At 42.3% G+C, this 10821-nt stretch overlaps 1 protein-coding gene across 2 annotated transcripts in view; it reads left to right on the forward strand.

Annotated features, from left to right (window-relative positions):
• The window catches only part of RRN3 (RRN3 homolog, RNA polymerase I transcription factor), a 34312-nt gene extending 25263 nt beyond the window's left edge, over window positions 1–9049 (forward strand). For both annotated transcript variants that reach the window (XM_005871987.2, XM_014544400.1), the window contains 3 exons: window positions 4151–4303; window positions 5613–5700; window positions 7253–9049. In XM_005871987.2, the coding sequence (XP_005872049.1) occupies window positions 4151–4303; window positions 5613–5700; window positions 7253–7414 (403 nt within the window). In that variant the 3' untranslated portion in view covers window positions 7415–9049. The remainder of the gene's footprint in view (window positions 1–4150; window positions 4304–5612; window positions 5701–7252) is intronic.
• Window positions 9050–10821: the final 1772 nt, after the last annotated feature.

A 10821-nucleotide genomic window follows, 5' to 3' on the forward strand; every position in this document is an offset into this window, starting at 1 on the left:
CCTTCAGGGTGGGGGTCCCCACTGGGGTGCCTGGCCAGCCTGGATGAGGGGATGATGGCTGTTTGCAGCTGGTCACACCCCCTTCAGGGTGGGGGTCCCCACTGGGGTGCCTGGCCAGTCTGGGTGAGGGGCTGAGGGCTGTTTTCAGCTGGTCACACACTCTTCAGGGTGTGGGTCCCCACTGGGGTGCCTGGCCAGTCTGGGTGAGGGGCTGAGGGCTGTTTTCAGCTGGTCACACACTCTTCAGGGTGTGGGTCCCCACTGGGGTGCCTGGCCAGTCTGGGTGAGGGGCTGAGGGCTGTTTTCAGCTGGTCACACACTCTTCAGGGTGTGGGTCCCCACTGGGGTGCCTGGCCAGTCTGGGTGAGGGGCTGAGGGCTGTTTTCAGCTGGTCACACACTCTTCAGGGTGTGGGTCCCCACTGGGGTGCCTGGCCAGTCTGGGTGAGGGGCTGAGGGCTGTTTTCAGCTGGTCACACACTCTTCAGGGTGTGGGTCCCCACTGGGGTGCCTGGCCAGTCTGGGTGAGGGGCTGAGGGCTGTTTTCAGCTGGTCACACACTCTTCAGGGTGTGGGTCCCCACTGGGGTGCCTGGCCAGTCTGGGTGAGGGGCTGAGGGCTGTTTTCAGCTGGTCACACACTCTTCAGGGTGTGGGTCCCCACTGGGGTGCCTGGCCAGTCTGGGTGAGGGGCTGAGGGCTGTTTTCTGGCTGGCGAGTGACTGAAGCTTCCAACCGCTCCTTGTTTTCTTTTCTTTTTTTTTTATTCTGGGCCAGCTTTAGCTCTGAGGCCTCGCTGCTGAAAACATCGATACAAAGTTTCGGTCTGGCTGTCTTTCAGTCCAGCTGTTTTCTGGGGTTTTGTTTAGCTTCTTTTTTGCAACATAGTGTATAGTTGCTTAGAGTTGCAGATGAGATGCTGGCAAGTGAGGCGGGGAATGTTGGAGTCTGCAGCAAGCAAGCCTCGTGCTCGCTTCAGTGCCTGGCTGCCGGCCGCCATCTTGGCTGACAGTTAATTTGCATATACTCACTGATTAGCCAATGAAAAGGGTAGCGGTCGTACGCCAATTACCATGTTTCTCTTTTATTAGTGTAGATTGGTATTATAAAATTCCATTAAATTTCTGTGAAACTGCCGTAACCGGTTTGGCTCAGTGGATAGAGCGTCGGCCTGTGGACTGAAGGGTCCCAGGTTCGATTCCGGTCAAGGGCATGTACCTTGGCTGCGGGCACATCCTCAGTGGGGGGTGTGCAGGAGGCAGCTAGCTGATCAATGTTTCTGGCTCATCGATGTTTCTAACTCTCTATCCCTCTCCCTTCCTCTCTGTAAATTTCTGTGAAACTATTCAATAAGATTAGTTAAAAAAAACACAAACATTTAAAAACCAGTAACCCAATACTTGCAGGAAACACTGTTGTGCACCTGTTGTTTTATACTTTGGTGGCATTGGAAATTGCTACTAATTTTTATGCAGAGAGGATAATTGAGTAGATGCCTAGACACTTTGAAATACATAAGAACTAGTAACCTGAGAGGTAGAAACCAAAGATGTTTATTAGACTGACTTTTTTTTTTTTTAAGTATATTTTATTGATTTTTTACAGAGAGGAAGGGAGAGGAATAGAGAGCCAGAAACATCGATGAGAGAGAAACATCGATCAGCTGCCTCCTGCACACCCTCCCACTGGGGATGTGCCCGCAACCAAGGTACATGCCCTTGACTGGAATCGAACCCGGGACCCTTCAGTCCGCAGGCCAATGCTCTATCCACTGAGCCAAACCAGTCAGGGCTAGACTGACTCTTACAATAGTAATAAAAATAGACTGGACATGAGATAAATCTCCAACAATAGGGGACTGGTTTAGTGAGGGACTGTATTATCTCAGGCCTTGTAGCTACAGCTAATGCATAATTTTATTGTGTGCCTGGTACTGTTTTATGTGCTTTACATAGAACTTACTGAAACTTCACACAATCCTATGAGTATAATATTAACCTGTTTATAAATAGGAAGATGGAGGCACAGAGAGATTAAATTACTTCTGTGAAGTCAGAGCTAGACGGGGGCAGAGCTAAGATTTGAATGCAGGCAGTCTGGCTCCTTTGTAAGTAAGCATTTACTGAATTATTCTGCTTCATATAGACACTGAATTGGAGACCTTGGGCATTTAATCAGCATATTCAGGACAGGATCGTAGCTTAAAATCTTCAACAGATAAGAGTCTCTGCTATTATAAGAAAAAGAATTCATCCCTCAGTCCTTTTAGACAACTTACTGCTTTCATTCAGCAATCTTATTTTCCTTTGCTGGATATCTAGTTCGAGGTTTTCTTTCTCCTGAGATCTCAAAAATGGTAAAGAAGTAAAGAGAGCAACAAGGACTAATGTTTAGTAGGTGAAAGTTCCTGGGAAAACAGGAAGGGTAAGGACAGATGAAGCAAAGCAGCAGCAGCTGCCCCCTAGAACAGTGATGGCGGACCTATGACACGCCTGTCAGAGGTGACACGCGAACTCATTTTTTTGGTTGAGTTTTCTTTGTTAAATGGCATTTAAATATATAAAATAAATATCAAAAATATAAATCTTTGCTTTACTATTGTTGCAAATATCAAAAAATTTCTATATGTGACACGGCACCAGAGTTAAGTTAGGGTTTTTCAAAATGCTGACACGCCGAGCTCAAAAGGTTCGCCATCACTGCCCTAGAATATTCTCATGATAGGGAGTACGGATTGCTGTGGTCAGAGAGGCTCTAGATTTGGGTTGGAATTAGCAATAGAGGTTAAGAGTGAGGTGTGATGCTAACACATTTCGTACTGCTCAGGAGTTTTCTCCTGTTTCACGCGCCATCTGTTAAGGACCGCTCATGAGTGTTCTCGTTTTTCACGCCCATGGAAAAAGGAGCGAATCTAGATACTTATGTAAATTTTGTTTGGTCCCTCTTCATAGAGGAAAATGTTTTACGCAGTACCATACGTTAAAAAAGCACTAGGAACTTTAATTGTTTTTGTAAATAAAAATGTTATAATTATTGAAAAACAACACCTAAAGTGCATTATGATGATTTAAATAACGTGCAGTTTGCCCAAAAACGTGCGGTCCCTGGCGTATGTCTTAGAGATTTCTATGCGGTACACAATGTGCTAAGAGAAGAGATTGAAATAAAGTTCTGTGTCCACGAATTTATGTATCATCTGTAGCTCCTGCTTTTGCTTACTTGATGGTTTTAAGATTCATTGTCAACTCATACATCTGTGTAATGTTCTATTGATTTTTTAAAATTGAGTCCTTGTTGTTAAGCTGTTACTTTTTCAGTATCGGTAACAGCAGCTTAGAGACATGGCTGTATGTGTGTGCTGGTGCAAAGGCACATGCTTCCTCTCACCCAGACATGCAGCTGCTGGGTTGTAGGAGATGCACATTGTGAACTTGACCAGATATTGCACACGGTATTCCAGCATCGTTTTGCCAATTTACCCTCCCACCAGGAGTAGAGAGTCGAATGTGATCCTTGGCTACTAGGACAGAAATAAATGTATGTCACTTAGCATTACAGTAGTGACCTGAGAATCAGAGATGACCTGAATGAATACTGTGGATAGGAGGGTAGGAGGTAGAGGGTAGCAGATGTGAGCTAAATCCTTATCTCAGAGAATCCATCTGATAATGATTCAAGTTGCCAAGTCATATGGAGGTAACCAGAACTGACAATACAGTGGTCTTGTTGTTTTTTTTATCACGAGTTCTTCAATATATTTAACTGTTTTTATTCACTATGCCTATTCCTTTCTTTACCATTTTCTGAGATTGTGACTTAGTCATCTCTTTCACTACTGTTCTAATTTCTTCAAAATCAAGTTTCCGTATCATCAAATACTATCTCCTATTAGTAAATACTGAATCCGCTTTTACCAACCCCTAATTCTCTTACAAACAATAAAAATAAATAAGTAAAGACAGCTATATACTTTGCAAACTAGGAAAGTTTTCCCTAAAAGCATCACTTTTCTGCTTTATGTTCTTTTTTTTCTTGCACTTCTTATGTTCGGCAGTATCTGTGTGGTCAGTATAGTTACCACGCACGAACAAGCATGTTCATGCAGAGTAATTCCAGCATACTAATGCCTCTGTTGTTTTTCTTGTTCCATAGTAAATACCAGCTAGTCTTCTGCTACACTATCATTGAGAGGAACAATCGCCAGATGCTACCAGTTATAAGAAGTACAGCTGGAGGGGACTCGGTGCAAACCTGCACAAACCCACTTGACACCTTCTTCCCCTTCGATCCTTGTGTGCTTAAGAGGTAGGTACTCTTAACAGTCAGCCTGTCAGTGTGAATTTAAATGCATTGTGTATTTGCTTTTTCCAAGATTGGGATGTAGAGTTTCTTTGTCATACGTGGCCGGCCATTTCTAGCCGTTTGTAAAGCCATGGTCACCTTGCGCATGTTTCACAGGCCAAGCAGAGAATGCCTGTTAGAGACTGCTGAGTGTCATAGGCACACTAGGGTTTGCAGATCTTTGCCCCATTAGGCACCCAGGTTGACACCAAGGGTTTTTGGTTTATTTTTGTTTTCCTTTAATCCTGTTGGTTTAAACATATAAGGTGTCCCAATAGGGAGGATGCTGTCTTTTCATGGCTCATAATTTTCTGCCAGTGACTTGTTTCTTCCTCTAGAGACCACATACTTTGCACAGGCTGAAAAAATGCCAAGAGTGTTATGTTGATAGATAATCCTGGAAAACCACCAAGCCAGTCTTAACTTTGTATTTGTATAAGGAAGCAGAATTTTTGCTTTATTGTTTACCCTTATCTGAGGATATTTTTTCCATTGGTTATTAGAGTGGAACAGGGGGCAGAGAGAGAGAGAGATATCAATTGATTACTTTTCCAACCCAGCCCAGGGATTGAATTTGCAACCCAGGTATGTGCCCTTGACCGGGAATTGAGCCTGCTACTCTTTGGTGCGTGGGCTGATGCTCTACTGCTTCATAGGTCGACACTCAACCACTGAGCCACGCCGGCCGGACAGGCTGATGCTCTAATCACTGAGTCACACCAGCCAGGGCCAGATAGGCCTTTTCCCCAGGCTTATTTTTAGTAAATTGCTATAAGAATATAAAAAAGGAAGTTCCAGAATAATATAATTTTCTTTCCATTTGGACACATTATAACTCATTGTTAGCCTGTGCAAAGTTGAGAAACAATTATACTTGAGAAACAATTACACTTGATAAAGAAAGAAAGAAGGAAGGGAGGGAGGGAGGGAGGGAGGGAGGGAGGAAGGAAGGAAAGGGAGAAGGGAGAAGGGAGAAGGGAGAAGGGAAGGAAAGGGGGAGAGAGAAAGAAAGAAAGAAAGAGAAGAGAAGAGAAGAGAAAAAAGAAAAGAAAGAAAGAAAAGAAAGATACTCCATCTGTATGAGTTGATGAACTCTTACAAAGAAGAGGTCACATTAGTTACAGTTCTTATATAGAGTATTTTTTTGACACTTATTATTTGAGCCATAATTTTCACTTTATTTCGGGTACTAGGTCTTGTGAAAGAAGAGCTAAATATGTTCTGACCTTCACTGTAGTATTTAACTTGATTTGTGAAATATCTTTGTTGACAGGTCGAAGAAATTCATTGATCCAATTTATCAGATATGGGAAGACATAAGTGCAGACGAGCTTCAGGAGTTTAAGAAACCCATTAACAAGGTAAATTTGTGATTCGACATGCTTTTCGGGGATCTCCTGTGTGGTTACAGATCACAGTCAAATAGTAAATAGGAATGTTACACTGAAAAATAGGACATTTTGGCCATCCGGTGTTGCTCAGTGGTTGAGTGTCAGCCCATGAGCCAGAAGCACATACCCAGACAGGATACATGCCCGGGTTGCGGTCTCAGTCCCTGGTGGGGGGCATGCGGGAGGTGGCCATCGATGATTCTCTCTCATCATTGATGTTGCTATCTCTCCCTCTACCTTCCTCTCTCTGAAATCAATAAAAACTTTTTTTTTTTTTTAAATAGGACATTTTATTCTGCCTTTGCAAAATTCCAAGCTCAGGATATGTTCTTATGAAAGGAGTTTTTGGTGTGTTTTTTGTTTGTTTTTTTAATATATTTTGATTTTTTACAGAGAGGAAGGGAGAGGGATAGAAAGTTAGAAACATCGATGAGAGAGAAACATCGACCAGCTGCCTCCTGCACACCCGCTACTGGGGATGTGCCCGCAACCAAGGTACATGCCCTTGACCAGAATCGAACCTGGGACCTTTCAGTCCGCAGGCCGATGCTCTATCCACTGAGCCAAACCGGTTAGGGCTGATGAATTATTTAAACCAAACACTTCATATATTGACTTTGGAGAGTGAAAGTTAATTAAAAATTAATAAATTTAGATCTTTACCACTTGATCATTACCACCAAGTAACAATGGCAAATATACTATGTTGATATTATAAGCAACACCCTAATTGTGTAGAGGTTAACATTAATTTTGTAGCTCTTTGTAAGTGGTAAAGATTCAGGCCTGCAGCATACCTTCCAGTGCATGTCAGATGGAAGTGAGGGAGGGAGAAAATTAGAATTCAATAATAAATAATGTCACTGTTCTTTTTTTGTGTAGCAAATTTATTTCCCCACTGAAGGTCAACTTTATGTGCCTGTCTCATAAGGAATCGTTGGAAAGATCATTTTATTATTTTTTCTCATATTTTGTGTTTGAGGCCTCCATTCATTCATTCACATTGTGTTAGATACAAAAGTTATAATAGTGAGCAAGAATGACATGTTACCTGCCCTCTTGAGCTTAAAATCTGTTAAAAAATCTGACTTTAAACAAATAGTGACAGCATGTGCTGAGCAATTGAGAAGTGTACATCAGAGGAAGCTTTTTTTTGTTGTTGTTAATCCTTGCCTGAGGATATTTTTACCATTGATTTTAGAGAGAATGGAAGAGAGAGGGAAAAACAGAGAAACATCGATGTGATAGAAACACATTGATTGGTTGTCTCCTGCATGTGCCCTGACCAGGCCCAGGCCAGAGAGGAGCCTGCAACCGAGATGCATGCTCTTGACCAGAATCGAACCAGGGACCTTTCACCGACGCTCTGTCCACTGGGCCAGACTGGCCAGGGTCAGAGGAAGCTTTTGAATTACGATGTTTTCTTTACCTTCCCAGAAGTAGCACATTCCTGAGGAAAGGAATTCTTGGAAGCTTTTCAAACCACTTGCAATCTTACTGATAATCTCTGTTCTCCTGACAGGAGGTGGTGGAAGATGAAGATGATGACTTTTTGAAAGGTGAAGTTGGGATTACACCGAGCTCCTTTGACACGCATTTCCGAAGTCCTTCAAGTAGTGTGGGCTCCCCACCGGTGTTGTACCTGCCAGACCAGTCCCCTTTGATTGCAAGGATTTGCGATTGAGATGAACATGCCTCCCCATCCTGCCCTTCAGTACCAGGGCTCATACTGTTTGAGCTTCACATCTAACTAGAGCATAGAGTACCTGCCTCCGGCAGCTTATTTCAAGTTAGACTTACTCTAGTGTCTGAACAGACATGGTTTTTTTTCTTTTGCTCCCATATAGACAAAGGAAAAGACTGAATATCATGTGCAATATTTTATAATGGAGTTGATAAGTGTTCAAGGCTTGGCTTGTTTGTTTAATGTATACTTTTTGTGTGTGTTACAGCTTTTGGACATAATTATTGTGAAATTTCTAATATCAGCAACAGCCTGTTTTAACAGATTGCATTTTAAAACATAGGTTTTGGTCAGAGCCATACTCATAGGATTTTGCTGATCAGTGAAAACCCTCTAGAACACTATTTATAGTCTTCAGAAAGAGTTTATTTTGGATACATTGTTTACCTCTGCTGTAACTGTTTGTGTGTTCGGGTTCAGTGGGGTGCAGAGAAGGTAGGAGGACAGTGGGGAGATGGCCAGGGCTGGTCCCAAATGCTGAGAGAGGGAGATCTCCAGGGGCTTCAGAGACCAATAAAAGCCTGGAGGGAAGAGCTAGGGGATTTAGGGAAATAGAATCAGCCAAATCATATACATGTGAGTGTAAAAATGGATTTAAAAGAAAAATGGGAGTTCCAGGTAAAAGTAATTCACATTGATTGAAAGTGGAGGTTGGACTTTTATAAAACAGCAAGCAAAGAGTTTACCCTGAAGCTCCCAAGAGTACTGTTTGAACTGGAATGACTCGTTTGTAGTGGAATATTACATGGATTTTTGTATTATTACCAGTATCAGTAGACCAGTTCTCATTTTGAAAATTTCTTGGGGAGGGTGGGGTATATTTTAGGTTATTTGTGGGGTGATTTTGCTAGGAACAGTTGGCCAAGGTTACATATATACTCTTTTCAACTGGCTATTTGTATCATGGATTCAGCTCAGTGAAATCCTCCTCTGTCTTTTTTTTTTTTTTTTATAACTAAACACAGAAAGAAGAATCTAAACAACCTTGCTTTATAGCAAATTTGTGCAGGCACTGCTAGATTCATTTTGAAGCTCATGTATATTTAGCTTCATTACTTATTTGTGTACTTTTTTGTTACTTGTGAAAATGTACATCTTTAAACTTATTTATTTTTCTGCCACTTTTCCTATGTTTTATTTAAAGGCAAGTAATATTTTCTTGATCACAAATATTTTGTAATGAAATACTTTCTCTTTCCTAGAGCTTTATATGCTCTTGTATAATTATATTAATGGCGATGTAGAGTTTGAATTTCAGTCTGTAAATATGCTTTGGAACAGAGAAATTTTTATTGCTTTAAAAAGTTTTGGATATTGGTGACTTTCCTTTGGTGACTTGGTAGAAAGTCATTTGAGTACCTTTAGGTTCTCTTTTTTAACTGCTGACAAAAAGGTGGGATTTTTGTATACTGGACAAAATAAGAAAATGAAATGTGTCCATAGAAATAATGGTAAGTGGAGTCTTTGTGGTTTGGGAAGTAGCTTTAATGTAGAGGGATATATTTATAAGTAAGTGTAATTTCAAAGGAGCTTGAGAAAAAACCCATTGTGACAATAAAACAATGACATGGTTAATCTGGAACTCCTGTTCTTATGTCAAGAAAGAGGCTTCCTACATAAATGTTCTTTTAATTTTTTTTCTTACTGATCTGTATTTAAACATCGTTTTTCAATATAAAACTGCATCTGAAACTTGATTAAAATGGCAAAAATATTGCCAGTGTGATTGGGAGTGCTCAAAAATAAAGTGCATGTTGGTGATGAGATGCACTTCCAGATGCATCTGAAGTGTCAGTGATACCCCTTGATCACAACCAGCCAAGAATGACTGAGGCTTGAACTGGTCCAAGGAAGACGAACACTTTTTCAAAAAATGCACATGCTTTGAAGGAATATATCTGGTGAAAAAATAATTGTGAAATCTCTTGGGAAGTGTATGAGAACAAGGGATTTTCTGTTCCTCTTACTGAAAAAAAGACATATATCCTATATAATAAAGAGCTAATTAGACCTGGCGTTGGGGGGTGGGGTGGGGAGGGTAGTGTTGACAACCTTCCCTAATGACCGGTGGGTAGGGGGCGGGGCCATGAAGGCCTACTCTTGCACAGATTTCATGCATCGGGCCTCTAGTATATACTAGTATATATTGATTTCAGAGAGGGAGAGAGAGAAACATAAATGATGAAAATCATTGGTTGCCTCCCTATGACTCCTACTGGGGATCAGAATCCCGACCTCTATAGGTCTATGCTCAACCACAGCCCCACCTGCGGGATGCAAAACAGACTTTCAGTTGGTGGAGAACCAGGGTCCATCCCTTTGTCTGCTTGGTTAGCAGCTTCTCTTTCTAACCAAGTGTTTGACACTCTTCAAAGCTCTAATTTTATTGAACTGTAAAGTGAAAACAAACCTATTCTAGGGTTGTGAGGATTCAGTGGAAATGCATGTAAAGTCAGTAGCTGTTTGGCTACCTTGTGAGGAAGACTAAAGAAGGAAGCTCTTCCATGAAAAAATCTTTTCAAGACAAAGATGACTTCCATTTGACCCATGTTACTTCCTTGGTACCAATTTAAGAGATCCCCAACCTGACACTGATTATGGTGGTTCTTGGCCCTTGGGAGTTTAGAAAAACTAAGAGGAGGTGGAATATAAAATGATTACATTTTAGTAGTTCTGCTCTTCGTGGGATGGCTCCTCTCATCTCATCACTGTCTTCTTTAAAAATTACTTGATGTATTGTGGAATTGGATCTATTTGAATGATACAGTATTTCCAAGTTTTAGAATAGAGAGCCCCAGCCCTGCACCAGGGTACCTATCCTCAGTAGGGACTGCATGGTATCTTGCCGATCTTTAACTCCCATCTCTGAGTGCCTACTGGATGCCAAGAGTGAACCGATGATTTCTAAATGTGGGGCTAGCAAAGTTTAGGCTCTATTTTCCGAGTTTAAGACGTGTGCGTTTATTCACTGAATACTATCTGGGACTTGCTCAAGATCACGCACGATTAGATGTGGTAGGGCCGTGTTGTGAACCCAAGCAGAGAGCCCCCAGACCCCGCACTCAGGCCAGGTTACCGGATCTGGGAACTGAGCTAGGCTCTCTGCGAGCAAAGGCTCTCAAGTTGGGCGCAGCTCCCCTCCCTCGGTCCCCACGCTTTCAGGACTACATTTCCCAGCGGCCCTTGCGGAGGAGGCTGGCCTCACCCCTCTTCCTCGCGATTAGATTACGCTTCCCAAGGGGCATTGCGGCCCCGCCCTAGATTTCCTCACCCTCCTGGGTCTGTGCGGTCTCCTCGGACTCCACTTCCCGGCGGCGCCCGCGGCGGCGCGGGGCTTCGCGGGGGCA

The sequence above is a fragment of the Myotis brandtii genome, unplaced genomic scaffold (genome assembly GCF_000412655.1).
Source record: "Myotis brandtii unplaced genomic scaffold, ASM41265v1 scaffold363, whole genome shotgun sequence".
NCBI classification, from domain to species: Eukaryota; Metazoa; Chordata; class Mammalia; order Chiroptera; family Vespertilionidae; genus Myotis; species Myotis brandtii.